This window comes from Pelodiscus sinensis, chromosome 1, assembly GCF_049634645.1.
Source record: "Pelodiscus sinensis isolate JC-2024 chromosome 1, ASM4963464v1, whole genome shotgun sequence".
Taxonomy (NCBI): domain Eukaryota; kingdom Metazoa; phylum Chordata; order Testudines; family Trionychidae; genus Pelodiscus; species Pelodiscus sinensis.
The window spans coordinates 128,083,356-128,101,954 of record NC_134711.1 but is presented as its reverse complement, the minus strand read 5'-3'; the positions used below and the strand labels follow the sequence as shown (position 1 = coordinate 128,101,954).

Below are 18,599 nucleotides of genomic sequence, written 5' to 3'. Positions count from 1 at the left end.
ACTTAGTCTTAATGAATGTGCATGACTCCTGTATGTCTCTTTACAAATAATGAGCTTTTATGAGTCAGTGCTCAGCCTTTTAAATAAAATCCGTACTCTTGCTGCTTTATTCTGATCCAACTGAAACAGAGGTGCCTGTAGATGCTGTTGGTGAGCCTATTGTGGGATTATATCCATGCATCAGCCCCTTTTGCCTTCCTGTGATAAGCTGCTTTTCATAAAAGGGAGCTTTGAGCAGTATTTTCACTATAGTCCAGAGTATAGTCACATGCCTTTTCCCCTTCTGCCAAGCCTCCATCCTAGTCTCCTTTCACTTTGTTGCCAAAACTCACTTTGTGGAAAAGAAAGAACAAAACCTCTTGCCTCTCTCATGCATGAGACAAGCAAAATCAGTTTGTTTTATTCTCAAGTATAGAGAGTGCTGAAGTGTCTTCGCTCTCAAGCCTTTGACATCCATTCAAGTGAAGAGAATCTCTTTCTCTTTGCCCAAGCTGTCATGCAGCCCCGAGCCGGGTTCCACAGTTCAGTGGCTAGAACGTTAAGACGGCATGTTTATTCACTCAGTAACTTCATTTCCCTTTTCCATCTAGGAGACTAGGACTGTTTAATACAGACAGACGTATTTTTCTGTTTTATTTTTGACTCAGGCGCTCATAGTGCCTGTATCCTGTAGAGCTATTTTAGCCTTAATCCCATCCCTTCTTCATTTTTGTTTCAAAGAGTTTAACACTGACGTATGCTGTGTCTGTTGTCTTCTTTAGGAATGTCTCGTGGTAAATCTGTGATCAGCTCCCTCAGCATTATGGCCGGAAGTAGCGGACCTCCCTATGACAGAGCCCATGTCACGGGGGCATCCTCTAGTAGTTCTTCAAGTACCAAGGGCACTTACTTCCCTCCAGTAAGTCACACACTCATGTGTGGATATCTTTCAGCCAAGTCGCAGTGCATGCCAGAGGTCAGCTTTTTGGCAAGGGCTTTGTTTTGGATTTCTAGTCCTAGAACATTTGTTTGGTTGAATGTGGAGTGAGTGAATTTGAAGGAAACGTGTGTGTGCACAGCATGCCCTCATCCATAGCTGCCAAGGAATGTCTTGCTAAGAAAAGTTAGTAAGTGGATTTAGTGGTGGTGAAAGTTGTTGGACTTATTGTCCTAGAGACTGTAAAATCCCCGAACATGGCATGGTTGTTGGATCAGCTCCAAAGGGAAGTCTGTTCTCCACAGTCCTTGCAGGAGTACCAATTACACCTCAACCAAGACTGTCTTGCAGTGATAGCTTTCACGCTATTAAACATATTTATATTCGCATATCACCTAGGAGCTGCAGTCATGGACCGGGACCCCGATGTGCTAGCAGCAGTACAAACCAGCCACTCAACATCCAGACCTTCACCCAGAGCCCCAGCTCTGCTCCTAGCGTTTACCCTTTTCCACCCACCCTTCCAGCGCTGCAGTTGGGGAGAGAGGTTATGGTGCAGAGGCTTACCGGTGCTCCAGCTGAGGAGCGTCGTTGGGGGCTTGGCCTGTTATGTCCACCCAGGAAGAGGGGTTGGAGCATAGGGGCTTACCTCACTCAGCCCTGCTCCACCCGCCTGCCTGCCTGGCACTCCCAGGTGGGGAAGGGGGCAAATCCCTGCACCCCAACCCTGCTCCCTAGCTGGAGCTCCAGATGGGCAGAGCAGGGTAAACCCCCACTCCCTGGGTGTGTGCCTGGAGAGTGGGGGGTGCCTGGCCAGACTGTCCATTGACCCCACAAGACGGGCTGGAGGGGTTGAGGAGAAGGAAGCCCTGATTCCTCCTGGCTGATCCTTCCTGTCCTCCCTCCCCAACCCTGCTGTCATTGCCCACCCACCAAGGGTTCCGTCCTGGCTACGCCACTGGTACAAGCACAGAACAAGCAGAAAATTCAAGCCCAAAAGAGTTTGCAGTCTCACCTCTTAAGTAATCTTGCTCTCCTGTAGCAATGGCTGCTGCTGGCTACTTTGTATATAACCCACAAAACAGCCAGCAGGTGGTGATAAATTGGATTCATGTCAGTGATAGCTGAATTTGAACTGCTGACCATGATGATAAAGGCCTCATAATGTTCTCCCCTTACATTTATTTCACTGTAGTTGAAATATCCCTTTTCCTATAAGACCTAGAATCTGTTCAGCCATATTGAGGCCATGGGCAGCAAAATAACAATACTGGAGATAGCACTGTATCTGGTAACTATGAACAGGTTGTGGCAGTCCTCAGCCAGTTTGCCTAGGGTAGCAGTATGCGTGATGACAATCTAGGATTGGATTGCCTAGTTTAGGTTTATTTTTCAGCAGTAAGTGTTTCCAAATAGCAACAGTCATCAGCTCCATAGGAGGACAGCTGAGTGATAGCCTAGATGGAAATAGGCACAAGCAGTGTTCACAGGGTGTTGAGAATATAGAGAGGAATTTACATTGGGGAAGAGGCCATGGCTTTGTCTTGAGTGCAGCAGTGAGCTTGGCCTTAACAAGAAGTAAAGGTGTAAGCTACAAACTAGTGTTTCTTTAATATTGGGTAGCAATATCATTATGGCTGTATTTATTTTTCTTCATTCCTCTTTATTTTTGTTGTCTGTTTAAAAAATGCCTTTTTTTTTTTTTTTTTAAAGATTTTGAACCCTCCGCCCTCACCAGCTACTGAACGCTCACATTACACCATGGAATTTGGTTATTCTTCAAACAGTCCTTCCACTCATAGATCTTACAGGTAATTATTGGTAAAATAGCCTCAATTGGGATCAAAGCCTCATTTGCAAGTGCTGTACAAATGCAGAGTAAAAGACAGCCCTTGCCTTAAAGTGTTTACCATTAAAGGCACTCATCCTGCAAACCGTTCATATACAGATGTGTAATTTTAATCAAGTGCATTTCCCTCTCTGCCTCATGCATTCCATGTGCTGAACAACATTCTGTAGATGCAGGTATAGGTCCATAGCAAGCCCCACTCCCACCCCCAAAGTTATAGATTCATCCAGTTGACTTTTAAATCCATATTTGGAGGGCTGTGCTATGATGTGTTCAGTGGATCCTCAGCACAGGATTTTTGATTTTTCACTTGATAATCAAGTAGTCACATCTTCCCTGGATTGTTTGAATGCAGTTCAGGTCGCATGGTGGATCAAAACTAAGACGGCAGCTTCTTGGGTCAGTGTTCATGTGTTTGCTTGAAGGACAATGGCCAGATACATTGCCATTCCCTGGCTGGATCCAGAGACCTGAGGTGGTCATGTGTAGTCCCCCAGTGGTTTTTGTGGTTTTTGGGTTTTGTGGTATTTATAACATGCTGCATTGGAAGTTCTGAATAGTCTTTGGGGTGTTTAAGTTCTCATGCCACGGCTGTATCCCCGTGGATAGCTGCAAGTTCCATGTTTGCTAATTCAGAAAGCCATTGCAGACGTGTTGATTTTAAAGTTCCCGTGATGATTGACGTGGGCTGATTCGGCTGCCTATCCACAAGTGGAGATTATCTCATGTCATGGCTGGCTGCAGTCTAGTTGGGAATGTATCTGAGTCCCCAGGGGAGTTCCAGCACAGCGCTAGTTTGGAATCTGAATGCCATTATGGGTCTCTTGGGTCTGTCCTGACAGCCTCCGAAGGCTCCTGGGCAAGGTGGGGGTGGGGAGGAGCAGCTCCGTGCTTCCTGATTGGGTGGAGCTGAGGGTGGCTGGTGCTCAGCACTGCCTGGAATGCAGCACACATGTCCCTCTCTCGCCCCCCACCAAGCCCTTAGCACTGCCTGGAATGAGTAGCCCAGCACTCCAGCACAGCACTTCAGCGGGGATTTAAAGGGCAATTACCCCTTTACTGCCACCCTGTCAGCAGGCCTGGTCCTGAGTGTTGATGAAGTCAGTGAGGATGATCCCTGGGATGGGTATGGGTGTGCCCTGTATCTTTAGAGCTGAACCTCAGATCTGGGCAATATCCTCTGCCCCATCTTGCTGACGGGAAAGTGACCAACTGTTTCACATCCAAAAGGAGAAGCATATCATTGGCTGAAATCAGTGTGTCAGTGCTTTGCCTGGAAGATTGTTTGCAGCATAGCCTCATTGTGTGTAGTGACTACTAAGTTGCCCACAAAGAAGCGGGGTCCTGTGCATTCTGCAGAGCTGGTTGGGGCCCTGATGTACCACCTGATTTCTATCTCTTAATGGTGGTTTGCTTGGTGATGATAGTTACTCCTTTGGGCACTGCAGGAGGTAAAACCTCATATTTTTGATCTCCTGCATGATGTAAATTGCCAGCCTCCCTTCTGGGTGGTAATTGTTGGCTATAAGTTTATAGCCATTGATTTTGTAGCAGTGGGCCTTTTCTTCATTTGTGACATTGAGATATCGACGTTGTTCATCTTCATCATTTTTTCTAGGAAGTCACACTTGGACTGTGAGAGGTCTTCAGTATTCTGTTGGCTGATCTTTACCCCCAGTTTGATCTGCCTAGTATGTTGGCCCTGAAAAGGTAGTCCCTCTGGAGCACGAGCTTAAGTGTCTGAAGGATTGGGGCCAAAAAATTAAGACAAAATACAAGTCTATTAGCAGCATTCTTCTCAAATGTGTATCAATGTGTATCCAACACTTGTCTAAGTTTTCATAAGCTTGCTTATGAAATATATATATATATATATATAATATTTTTTTTCCTTACAGGCAACAGAATGACATCATCACGCTGTCATGCTCTCTGGCCACTTTCGGGGGTAGGCTCAGTCAGCTAGTATTACTAAAAATAATGTACACCACAAATCATGAACCAAAAGATAGCGAGAGAGCCATTTGCTCCAGAAGAATGTATCTTGTGCTATTTTAGGTTTCCTGCATGAATAATATCTTTGCCACACTAATTGTTATTTGGGATTTGATAACTTGAAAAAGATGGCAAGCAAACCTAGGAAGGGGGAAAAAAAAGAGAAGAGAGACAGTTGCATTTGCAGAGATAATGTGGATATGTAGCCTAGCTAGTACATAACATAATTATTTCTGATTCCACAATGAGGAATTTTTTATTTTTAATTGTGTATATATATTTAAATTGTTGATCCTGTTTAAATCCTCTTCCTATTTTTTTTGAGGGAGGGAGGATTTTAAGGAAACTTTAAATATTATAAACTTCTACCATCCCCCCCCCTTTTTTTTAAATCATGCCCTGTGTCACTGATGTTTATGGATAGACATGTATGCTTTTGCCCATTGTTTTTATTTAATGTAATATTAGTGCACACTCCACCAGTCCTCCCTCAGAAGATGGATGTTTAGCCTCTTTGCTCTACTAATTGTATGTTTTACTATATTTGGGATTTTACCACAAACTAGAGCAAGGGGACACCTTTCCAAGGCTCTAGTGCTTGCTGCCTACCCCACTCAGACACAGAAGCCACTCTGGTTGACTATCAGAGGGAGTTGTGTATCTCTTATCAAACACATGTGCTTCCCAATGGGCTTGTGGATAACGAAGCTCCTGGAGCTCAAAAATCATTAAAAGATATGGTCAGCGTACTGCAGGTCAGACTAGATGTTTATAGTGGTCCCTTCTGGCCTTATGACAAGCCTATAAAAGGGACTGGCAACTTAGAAAACAAACTAACACCAAAGCGTGGTACCAGTGTGGATAACTGATTACGTGAAATTGAATCTCATTAGTGACATTGAGCATGTGGTGCAGGGTTCGATGTTTCTAGAACTCCCTCTGTCTCAAACTCAGAAATATATCCTGTTGCTGCTTCTGGTCACCCTGTCTTTGCTCATATTCTACTGTTGACTTTGGTTCTCAGCCAGGGGTATGTGTATGGTGAGGTACACAGAGATCTTCCAAGGGTACATCAGCTTACCTAGATATTCGCCCAGTTCTTATCCCATTGTTTGGTCATATCTAGTCCAATCAAGTGGGTGCACTGCATGCACGGCTGCCAGAAAGTTTTAACCGAGCTGCTACCTGTTGGGTCAGCTGTGGAGCCTCCTGGAGTGGCGTCAGTGCAGCGCCCTATATATGACCCTGCTACCCCGGCTGCCCTTCCATTCTTTCTTACCACCAAGGTTGGCTGTTAGAATTGTGGCTCCTTGGTATTGCAAAAGCCGCGCATCCCTAGCGTTTATAGTTCATTTGTTTGACCATCATTAATAGTTGGCAGTTAGTGTTGTAGCGAGGGGATTTCCCCTCCAGGACCTGGGGCATGCCAAAGTCCCAGGGCTTCAAGTCTTGCAGTTCTTGCCCTACATCTGTGCCAACAAGAGACCTCCATGACTTATGTCTTTGGTGCTTGGGAGAAGCCCACCAAGCGGGCAATGGCAAGATCTTCAAGGCCTTCAAACTCTGGACCAAAAGGATTAGGACTTTTGTCTTAAGCAATTCTTTGTGGAATCCACCCTGTAGTCACAGAGGCAGAACCTGGCACCGAGAGCCTCAGTCCATAGGGCACCACTGTCAGTCCTGTGACCAGTACAGAAAAATGACTCTCTCAGCACCAGCGAGCCTGCTCCAGAAGGTTGCCCTTAGTCTTAACCCCCAGATGGGGGTGATAATAGAGCAGGATGTTGATATCCTGGCTCCCAAAGATCCATCTAAGGTGGCCTTCCTGATAGTCTTGGCTGAGGTGAGTGCGGACTTGACAATCTGGCATACCCCCATCTTTATCCCTCCAATGGCCAGTGGAGTAGAAAGGAAGTACTTTGTCTCTGTTAAGGGCTTTGAATACCTGTTCACCCACCCATACCATGTTCCCTGGTGGTGGAGGAAATGAATGGAAAGGAGCGTCAAGGCCACCAGTCTCTGGCACATGGGAACCACAGCTAAGTTAGCTGTTAAGGGGGAGGATTTTTCTGTGGTAAAATAGTCTCATGAGCTGTAGACTTGCTTATCTGTCTGTGGACTGTGATCCAGGGCTGAATTAATCAACAGAGGATACTGGAAATGGAATACCAAATCCACACACTGTTTCCCCCCAATCTCTAACCCTCTCCTTTCCCAAATCTCACTCCTTTTGTACCTTCTTGACCACAGTTGAGGCTTTGATGTCTAGCCCAAGGTGATGGCTAATTAGTAGAACTAGGCAACATATTTTGACGAGATGTTTTGCTGAAAAATGCAGACTCAGGTCAACTGAAACGTAATGAATTAGTACTGATTTTGACAAATTGTTTCAATTGAAGAAAAAAATTGGCATGTTGACTAATTTTGACATTTCTGAAAAGAAGCATTTCAATTTTTTTTTGGCTAGATTCCCAAGGGGACTTATGCACTGTTCACAAAAAACAAGGAGGGTGGTGGTGGGATACTTGGATTCAAGTCCCTGCTCCCAAGGCACTTGGCTCTTCCACATCCCAGGTGACTGCCCTAACCACTAGGCTGTTGGGTATAAATTGAGGTATAACTGCACGACATGCGGCCCGCAGGGGCTCACTGTGCGGCCCATGCCGACTACGGGCGGTGTGGCCCCATCCAATCCGCCAGCCGAGTGGAGGAGCGGAGTGCCTCCGGGGAGGGGGAAGTGCAGTGATTCTCGCCGCCGGGCTGCCTGCATGCAGCTCCAGTGCGAGGAGGTGGGGCGCGAGCCAGAAGGCGGGATGCTGGCAGACACCAGGACGCTGGTGTGACGTGGTGTTGTGACGTCACGGCTGGCAACCGCCGGATTCAAAAAGGCCCTGCCAGCCCCGCAAACTGGAAGGCAGAAGCCAGGTAGCAGAGGGGAAGGGGCTTATGCTGGGGGTAGGGGGGCAGGTCAGGAGAAAGGGGCAGGAGAGACAAATGCCAGGGGGCCAAGTGGAGAGACACTTTTTGTTTGTTTGTTTGTTTGTTTGTTTTCTCGACAAATTTTTAGCCCGCATGTTCGGTATTTTTTGGGAGAGCATCCCTACTTACAGCCCACAGCTGTTTTCTTTGGAGTAATATGGCCCTCGCCACTTTCCGAGTTGTGCAGACCTGAGGTATAACCACCTGGACCTCCATCACCATCCCTTCCTCCTTGGATTTGTGAAAGGCACATAAGTCGCCTTATTGATTTAGCTTTCCATTTCCTTTGCTTTTATTTAAAAATGGAAACCAAGAAACCTGTTTATTTTGACATGAAATGAATTAGTCTCTGATTTTTCTATTTGCGAAAACTCAGAAATCTTTTGTTCTCTTCAGACAGGGTCTTTTGGCTTGGTTTGGTTTGTTAAGAAGCCTCATTCTGGAAGTACAAGCACTCTGAAAAATCTCAGTTCTACTAATTGTTGTTCCTTTCAGGCAATACAGCTGGTCTGCGTCCTGTTACCTGAGTGTTTGGCTTACGCTTTCTCTTTAAGTGCTGACATCTTTCCTTTGAATTTCCTTTTGTAGCTACAGACCATACAGCTACCGGCATTTTGCCCCTCCCACCACACCCTGCAGCACGGACGTTTGTGACAGTGACTATGCCCCCAGCCGGCGGGTCATGACAGCAGTGGCTAAGGGCTACACCAGTGATTTGAACTATGATTCTGAGCCTGTGCCCCCTCCGCCGACGCCACGAAGCCAGTACCTCTCGGCAGAGGAGAACTACGAAAGCTGTCCGCCCTCCCCGTACACAGAACGGAGCTATTCTCATCACCTCTATCCGCCACCACCATCCCCCTGCACGGACTCCTCATGAGGGGAGCCCCCTCCCCTTCCTTAACTGCCTCCAAAACAAAAGTGTAAATATAAATTGTCCGTATCAGGGAGGGGGGAGGGAGCTATTGGAGAGGGATGAGGCAGAACAGTGTACAGTTAAAAGTTATTAAATGGGGGTGTGGAATACTGGAGATATTTGTACAGAAGAAAAAAAGGATATTTATATATTTTCTTAAATAGCATCTGCTGCTTGTGCCATAAGAAGAAATTTTTGTATAAAAGAATAGAAATTTGTACAAAATTTTTATTTTTGCAAATGAAACAAAAAAAATGCCTTAATCCAGTGAAGTGACCGAGCACATGAGAAAATAGAAGGACCAGGACGCATCACTGTCCAGTGAGGCAAAGTATGGGGTTTGTCAATACCAAAAATGTTTTAAAAATGAGAGAAGTCAGTCTCAGAGCAGCATACCATAGATACTTGGAAGTAGCCAAATAGTCTCTACATTAACTATGGAGGGCCAGCAATGAAAGATAAACTTGAAGAAAGCACAAGACAGATACTTACCATACACAAAGGGCTTTGTTTTCTACAGGAATACAGCAATCATAGCAGTGAATATATATGTTACAGTATTTTATTATGTGTGTGTACAAATATAATGAAATATTAGATATATTGTCACACACTTTTTTAAAAATTAAAATGCATCCACATTGTTTTTTTGCCTGCATTTGCATCATTCCCCATTTTAAAACATTCTCCATTGCTAGAAGTTCAGTAATTTTGTTGGGTACTCTTTTATTTTACCTCCCTCTCCTTCTTGCAACTTCTTTCTCCCCAGATCCATTTTGTTAAATCAGATTTCCTTGTTTAAAGTACTGCTAGAATTGAGCTAATGAAAATTCATCCTCTATATTTTATTAGACTTGTGTTGCAGTCCAATGTTAAGTATCGGGTTTCTTCATTCTGCTGATACCATAGAATTACATTTTGTATCAGGTCAGCCCAATTCTCATGTATTCGACATGGGTAATATGCATATACCTGAATCATTTTAGTTCCTTAAAAACTGTTTTGATTTATTGCCCACAGAATGTCAAATATTTTTATAGCACATATAATATAGACAACATATTTCTAAACTATAAATTTAACTATAAATTGCTAGATTTACTGTAAATGAATCCTGTATCATTGCAATACTTTCAGTGTATAATTAATATCACAATATACAAATCATGTGTATATATATCTATATATATATATATCTATATATATAAACACACACACACACACACACACACACACACACACACACACACACATTTCCTAGTAAGGAAGCATTTAAACATTGTCACTGGGGAGACCAGACACAATCTATAAAAATTGAATTTTGATGATTAAAAATGTTTCCCCCACTGTATTAACTGTTCTTGCTGTGTTCATGTAAGGTAAGCTGGTCTTTTCAGTATGATTTCTACATACCTCCTCTTTTGCGTGGCATGCTTTTAATACCTTAGTATTAACCACTGTGAATGTCAAATTTTAAAATATTCTTAACCAAATCATTTTATATTCTCACCCTATATTTTTGTATCTCCTTATTTAGCTCCCATGGCCATTAGAAAGGGATAGTATGAGTTCTTTTTAACGCTTGGTTTGCAAGAACTGAAGGGTAACATATGATCATCTTAACTCTACCTGACCCTAGTGCAGTGTTTAAGTTAAACAGCTGGAACTAGTGGATCTGATCTTGGGAAGTTTTACATGTTTACTGTTTTCATTGACCTTTTAATGGGAGTTGCAAGAGCACCTCCAAAGATCAGGCCTTTTACTTCACATCACAAAGGATACTGAGGGGCTCCTGAGTACTGGGACTCAGCAGTGCTGTAACCACTCTTCATGAGTGCCAGGTGCTCTGTTACAGTCAGTTTCTACTGGGACATGAAGGCTGAAAACATTCCAGTTTTAAATCCTTTCAATGCTTTTTAGGAAGCTTTGAACAATCATTGCCCATGCTACATTTCAGCTTGACTGTCGGAGCCTCTCATGTTTTGGAATTCTCGCTTTACCCTTCTAAGAATTTAAGATGCCCACGGAAGCTTTCAATCAAAGTAATTTTTAAAAAATTCTGGATTGTCCTCAGACATATTGGAATTGACCAATGGGCCAAGCGTACTAACTTTTGCGGAAACATTCATCCAGCTAATACCTTGAGCTTTATTCTAGGTACTTAGGAAGTTTGGTAGCTATTCCTTTTGCTATTCCTGTTGGTGAAGAAACTTGTTTGTGGTCTCTAAAAGGATGGATGTTGAAGGTCTGATGATGAGCTATAAAAATTCAGTCCATTTACATGAGGCATGGGAGAGGGTGAGTAGAGGCTGGGGTGCTGATCAGAATTGAGACTTCTACGTTGTTTGTTTACATTGTTAAATGTGCAGCATTCCGTGTGGGGTTCACATGTGGAAACTTGCACTAATGAACTCAGAAGAATATTGCATTGTTGTATCTCAGTGTACTGCGATGTCAATGGTCTCTACTTGCAAAATGCTTCAGTGTGCCAATTTTTGTTTCTTTGAAAAACCATGAGGTGGTTCAACTTAAGTTGTGGTATCCTTGTTTCCCTCCTTGATATTTTACAAGGATTTTCTACAAATAAGATATGCTTGTTAAACTTGACTACTGGAGGGGTTTGTTTTAGAAGAATTAGCTTGCTTTGGTCAGAAAGACCAAATTTTGTACTCACATCCAGATACAACTCCATTGAAGTCAGTGATGGGGGGTGCATGTGTGGAGAACATAAGTGAATGCAGAATTTCACCAAATATATTTGAAGTGTATATCTCACTGTGTGCAGCACATACTTAAGCTGCTGCTGCTTCTATTTTAATGAAGGGGGCAGGGAGACTGTCAGATGATGAAGACCAGTTGGAGAGGTTAGTGCTTTTTCTGTTCTGATTTACCAAAGAATTTGGTGAGAAAGTTGAGAGCTACATTTTCACAGATATTTTACATAAATCTAAAATGGAAATCTTAAATTGGGGAGGCTGGAAGTTCCCACTATGTAGATTTCCGTATTACAGGTACATCACTACAACTGGCATCCTTGTAAGGGAACATTCCTGGTGGATAAACCAATTGATTTGACATAGAGACGAAACATTCACTTTTCCTTTCCCATCCAACCAGCCACAGCTTGTGCTATCTCTATCCCACATAAGGGAGCATGTGCTTTGCTACTTTGAAATTGACTGAGAAATGAAGTTTTAATTCCACTGCATATTGGCTTCAAGTCAGCAAGATACTTACATGCTGAAAGTTGGGCATGAATGTAAGTGGTGCTATTGACATGCACACTTAAAATTAGGCACTCTTAAGTACCTTCCTGAATCAGAACCATAAACAGTGGAGCATTTTCCTTAAGTGCACCATGTGTAATTTATCCTGCCTATGCTTCAAAATGTTCATAGCTGAATATCTGCACGTGGAAATACAGTAATAATGAACTGGGAGTGGAGAGAGGTACAGCTTTTTAAAAAACACAGAACATGTTTCAGAAAACATGGGTATAATTTTCCCCAGGTGTACGTACTAGTCGCTACATTTACATCTGTAGCTGTGCATATTTGAATTGCAATAGTCAGGGCCGGTCCTAACCAATTGGCGGCCTTAGGCGATCACCTGGCTTGCCCATTGGGTTGTCAGATGGTTTTAAAAAAAAAAAAAACCTCCAGGGAAAATTTGTCAAGCCAAAAAAAAAGGGTCGGGTAACCGGGGAAACCTGGGGGGAGGATTTGGGAGGTCAGGCCAAAATGCAGTTGTGGCCCGCCCCTAAGACCAGTTCTGTTGGCAGCCCCTTGAATATGGTGGCCCCAGGCGACCACCTGGCTCACCCACCCCTTAGACTGGCTCTGGCAATAGCGATTCAAACACAGTGTTGGTCTCCAAATGTATACCTGGAGTATCCTTTTGCACATTAAAAGGAACCATGCATGGGAGATTTAAGCTAGGAGATATAATATGCAGAGGTCTACCTTGATGCATTGATAGAATGCTATCAGTAGGAAACAATAGAAAAATCTTAATTCTGGTTTCCATGAATCCAAAATTCAACCAAGCTGCCTGCCTACAAACACATTAGGTTATTACATGAAATTTGGCAATATAGAATTTGCATTGAATCAGTTTATACCGGTGGATTAGATTTGCTGTGGAAACTGTAACTTACAATATCCTGTGTTCTAAATCTCAAACATAACTCTGTGCGTGTATGTACACACAGAGCTTTGCTAATATGAAGATGCCCGATTGACAGAGGCAATAATTTTCTGTTCTCCCATTCCCAACAATAATAATTAATCCAGAAGACTCACTCTGCCTCTCTGCACGGAGGTAATGGCAGCTTGTAGTATTGTCTCATTTTACCTAGGCTTAATTACATTTATAAAACATACTACAGAACATTTACAACTATATCCAAAAGAAACTAACACTCTGTCACACTTAACAATAAAAAAGAAAAATTCCATTATGTGATATATTATCATTAGGTTGATAATTAATGCAAATTAATAAGATATTTTTGTGCAATTTACAGCTACATGGAAATCAGTTTGTGTCAGATCTAGCTTACTGATAAATGAAAGACCCTTTAAGCTGCTTGGTGCCTGCAGATATTATGCTCCATTGCTGGCCCATGAAGGGGAATGGAATTTCTGGCATTGTTGAATTTTGGTGATCATCTGGTCTCCAAGTTGTACATTACCCCTCCCTTTATGATGAATGCTTTCTATCAGTGCTCCATTGCATGAATTACACACCCAAACTGAGTTCTGCTTCCTGGCTTTTTTTCCTCCCTTCTTTGCATGTATCCATTCTATCCACATTTTATTGAAAGGCAACTATCATGAATATTTCTGGTCTTACCAAGTTAGCAGACATTAATGGAATGAATTTAAAGTTTTCCCATTCTAGAAGGAAATGCTAAAACTGAAATTCTTGGATCCATTTGTTCAGTTGAAAAAAAATCATTCTTAAAAGCTGATCAGTTATTTTCTGTGTCATATTTTGCCCTTCGTGTGAATATCACATGATGTTGTTATGGGTAAAATCTCTATTTTCTGCACACACCATACAAAAATAGCCTATTACCTCTTGCTTCTACCAGAAAGAATCAGTAAATATGTCACTGATTATTTAATACAAACATAATTTTTAAATTATTATCCAAAGCAGCTTTCTAATTCTGGAAATTTCTTGCTGGAGGAGGTATGGGGGGATGTTGTTTGAAATGTAAGCCTCAATATATTCACCATTTTGACTATGCATCAAGCAGACTAATTGGGAATAGTTCCTGCAGCTAGTAAGTACAGGGCAAGCACACTATGTTCCAACTTTTTTTTAATCAGTAATGGTTCAAAATACTATTGGAAATTGTAGACTGTAGGGCAAATCTCTTCAGTAATTTAAGAGTAGAAGACCTTCATGGGTTCGGTATGTTGCTAATGCAAAATTAATTGGAACTGGGAAATCTAGCTCCAAAGTGATGTGGGGCAAATTGGCAAACTAGATTCCCTCTGGAAGTTAACTTGCTAAAGTGCACTGGCATGGTTGCATTGTTGAAGAGCTGTCCTGCATCCTTCTGAGACTCAGCAAGGGCAGGTCTACACTAGGGGGCAATGTCAACCCAAGGTATGCAACTCCAGCTATGTAAATAGCCTAGCTAGAGTAGACATATCTCAGATCGCATTGCCACAGAGTCTCTGCTGTGCGGGTTGATAGCAGAAACTCCTGTTGACTCTCCTTAAACTTCTTGTTCCAGTGGAGTATGCCCATCAGCGATCAATTTAGCGAGTCCTTACTCCCGGTTAAGTGTAGACCTGCCCTTACTCAGCTGCAGACTTAAACAGTTAAGAGTCAATAAGAGAAAATGAAAGAATCTTTTGTAAAGAGGATACCACCAGGCTTAAGCTGAACTAGCCTTGTTTGCAAGTGAAGGATCTGGTGCTGCTTTCAGATTTTTAATCTTTTTTAAAATTTTATTTGTTTTTATCCTTTTTTGTAAGCTTTAATCACTGTTTGTCATTGTCTTAAAGCCAGCTGGTGTCTCTTGTTCATCGACTTTGGTACGATGGTGCTTTGCAAGGTTGTATTTATATTATAACGGCCAACATTTGGTCAGCCCGTATCCACTCATTCACTAACTATTTTTGTGTAAAATAAAGTGCTTTACTTATAAGCTGTATATAAACCTTGTACAAAAATCCCTTTTCAGTTATTACTATAAACTTGAGTTGTAACAAATGAAATGTTGATTTTTATAATAAAATTAAGAGTGGAAAAAAAACAGAGTAACTTCACTTTTGTTGCATTGTGTGGGAAAAGGGGAAGGAATGCTGAGGTAGGTTTGGCTTCGAGTAAATATCAGAGTGTAATGTCTCTAATACAGGCCCATATGATGCAAATGCTAATAAAAATACTTAATTTAAAGCCCACAAAGAATTGCAGTGACATCAAGTCATTCTATTGACTTCCATAGTGGACTGTTTTCATCTCACTGAGGTCCTAACCTTTTCCCTCCTGCAACCCTTCACCCCCATATCAACATATCGGATCACCTCACAATGTTTAATGTATATATCTTCCTAGCACTAAGGCAAGGCTATTATCCCCATTGTACAGATGAGAAACTGAGGCACAGAGAGACTAAGTGACTTTCCCAATTTGCACAGGAAGTGTGTGATGGAGCACTGTATTGAGTCAGAACTCATAAATCCTATATGACCACCCTAACTGCTGGATCATCCCCTCTGTCTTCCCCAAGGGACTACTTGTGCTCAGAGATCACAAGGCAAGAAGAGATATGTATGATCATATAGTCAAGGGCATCATGCAGCCCATAGAATTTCACCCGGTAGTTCCTGGATAAGCCTATAACTTCCAGCTGAGCTAGCATACCTGTTTTCTGGAAGATACTCAGTCTTGACATTTTAAGCACATACGTGTTTGTAGAAACAGAGACCTAGGCAGATTTTATATGTTACTGTTAATCTTAAAAGAAAACAACTGCTGCTACCATACCAAAGAAGTGGGTTTAAAGAGGATTGCTTAGGGTGAGGGCAGTCATGTAGCAAGCTTTTAAACTTAGGTTAGGAATCTCCTTCAGCGAGAAGCAGTGTGGCTTGGTGGGATTAGTGCTAGCAGGATTCCAGAGTTCTACTCCTAGTTATTCCACATTAAGGGAACTTGAGGAAGTCACTTTCTCTGTGTGCCTCAGTTTCCCCCCAATTGTGAAATGGGAATAATATTTACCAGTCTCACAGAATTACCGTGAAAATTAATATCTATAAAATGTTATCAGATCTTCGGATAAGACATTGCAAAGTGTGTTATGTTGGAGAATTACATAACACATTTCTGTGCTCTGTCTGGAATCCACGCCATCAGCCTCTGGAGCAGGATGGGTGTTGTCTCTCTCTCTCTCTAGTAGTGGCTAGTTGTAAATCACTACTAGAGCTTGAGGAGAGACTGTCCTCCTTTCCCTCTGAAAAGTTACAGCCCCCTTGTGCTGAGCCAGTGGTACTGCAGGGTGAAGGAAGACCGTTTTCTAATGTTGCCATACCCACGGGGCTTATGAGCCCTCATCGATGCCATTCTACACATCAGCTGTGCTGTGCTTTGATGCATAAATGCAGCTGCCTTCCCAACATTAATTTCTTACAATGAAACAAGACGAGGAGGCAGGCAAGACTGTAGAACCCAGAATAACTGATCTGTGTTTCACTGGGGCCATTTCTGAGGGCTATTCTTTTAAGCCACCCTCTGCCCTTCCTTAGGCAAATATGCAAAACAACCGCAGGCCAACAAACTAACTGAAGCTGCTGCCATCCTACCAAGGCTCTTCATTGCACCAGTTATAATGGCCCCCCAAAGTACAGCAGGACAGATGAAATCATGGTCACTAGGGGTGGCTGGGTTAAAAAAATAACTCCAAAAATATTACTGCTTTTTCATATAAGACCTCTGGGAAGCCTGAATTGGATCCCTTTCCTTAGTACCATACAATCCCTGCGTGGCACATAGCTGAGATGAGAGTGTGTGCTGGAATGCTGTGACTGATTCTGTTATCGAGCAGTAAGGGGAAAACCACCTTGAATGTTGCCGGGTGGGAGGGAGGGGGAGCAGAAGATGCATGGGTTACTGTGAAAGGGCAAGAGATGAGCTTTAGGGATCCACCAATCTTGCCAGGGATTCTTTAAGAAGCTGGGAATGTGAAATCCTGTTTTCTCTTGTGCTGTTGCTGTTGTATCAGTTTAACCTGTTTTCGATTCCGCAGGGAAGTTCGGGGCCTAACTGGCAGGAGTTGGCCTGGAAATCCATGTGCCCACCAGAGCAACAGAAGGGACAGCTCAGAGTTTGAAGCTGGTTTTGAATTACCCTTTCATGCATTTCTAATACAAATGTGCTGCTTTGAATGTGTGGCTTTTCCCACTGTGGCCAACTTGAAGGCATGTGCAAGATACATGTTTGGCTCAGTGACTTGAAAACCAAGCCATTTTGGCTAACCAGCAGCAGGCCTCTACATGTGAAGCCTGCCTTCCCCTGCCCATGCTCCCATGCACTAGAGGACAGCTGTGTGGGCAGCGAATGTAGTCCTTTCAGGGGAGGGAGGGATTACTGCAGACTCCAGTAATGCAGACTTCTCATGGAAGAATGTAAACTATTTGCACTAGGCACCTCTGCACTGAGGTCTCATTCTGATTCAGCTGAGTTCACACGAGCTGCACTCTTAGGAGACAGGTGGGGGCACTGCAGTAGAACTCAATGGCTGCTTGGCATCTGGGAAGGATTTTAAAGTTGGCATAGGTGAGAGAATCCCAGAAAGTAGGTGCCCCCCATTTGCCAATATTGCCAGAACCCTTTGCTCCCTCAAACCAACAAGCATATGGAGCCATCTTTCAGTGGCGAAACCTGGCTCTCCCTGCCCCTTCCTCCCCCACCTCATTGCCCCAGGGCCTAGGCCAAGCCCACTTTAGTTCCAGATTTACTCCCTGGGCAGCATCCACCGGTGTGATAACTGTCGCACACAAGAAGAACGCTTGGGTTCTGCCCCAAAGAACTTCCAGTGTTATTCTAGCTGAGCAGCAGCAAGTCAGAGTAACAACAGGAGGCAGGGATAGGATAAGAGAAGCTAAAGGTTTTAGTAATAAGGCCTCCCAGTGACTCATAAAAATAAAGGTCTCAGTTCTTTTAGTTATTTAATGCCTAGAGATACGGCACAGTGAGACGTGACTGGGCAGGACAGAAGAAAACAGGATAGGAGGGATATAGGGGGCCTGACAGTGCAGTTAGCTGACCAAGGGGAGGGACGTAGCAGAGGCTAAGGCAGAAATACAAGTCAGGACAGAGTGGATGCTGAGTCTTGAATGCTAGTGCAAATGGCTTGTTTCTATCAATAAGACAAGTGGAGGGGCCCAGAGAAGAGTGTGACAGGCAGGTGAGGAAGTTAGGGGAGGATCAAAGGCTGGTGGATAGGGCACTGAACTGGCACTCAGAAGCTGTTGATTCAGGCCAATGGTTCAACCATGAGGCTAGTGTTCAACCTTGGGCAAGTCATTTCACTGCCCCATGCCTCAGTTTCCCCCTTCCAAACTTTGTCTGGTGTCTCTGTTTAAAGTGCAGGTACAGTGCTTGACACCTGAGTCATAGGGGGTTGCATTGCTGTCCCCTTTTCCCGGCTGGAAGGACTGATGCTGGCAAGGTATATAGGGCCTTCAACATCAGGAGAGAAAAGGCACTTTGAAAGGAAGAAGCTGTTGTGAAAGGAGTCCTGAGAACTGCCCACCCGTCAATGGGAAGCTGTAGTGCCCAGTTCTGCTGTGGTCCCTAAGTCCTGCACCTGTGCAAACGAGGGCAGAACAGGGCCTTCCCCTTCAACACGCGGGCCCAGCGATGAGTCAGTGAGAAAAGCTTTCTCATCAGTAACTTTTTCCTGCACTGCCTTGTGTGCTTTTCTC

The 18,599-nt window shown here is 43.4% G+C and overlaps 1 protein-coding gene across 2 annotated transcripts in view; it reads left to right on the top strand.

Annotated features, from left to right (window-relative positions):
- Positions 1-13,013, top strand: part of LRP6 (LDL receptor related protein 6) — a 198,653-nt gene extending 185,640 nt beyond the window's left edge. For both annotated transcript variants that reach the window (XM_075901099.1, XM_075901104.1), the window contains 3 exons: positions 762-898; positions 2,630-2,727; positions 8,328-13,013. In XM_075901099.1, the coding sequence (XP_075757214.1) occupies positions 762-898; positions 2,630-2,727; positions 8,328-8,619 (527 nt within the window). In that variant the 3' untranslated portion in view covers positions 8,620-13,013. The remainder of the gene's footprint in view (positions 1-761; positions 899-2,629; positions 2,728-8,327) is intronic.
- The last annotated feature ends 5,586 nt before the right edge of the window (positions 13,014-18,599 follow it).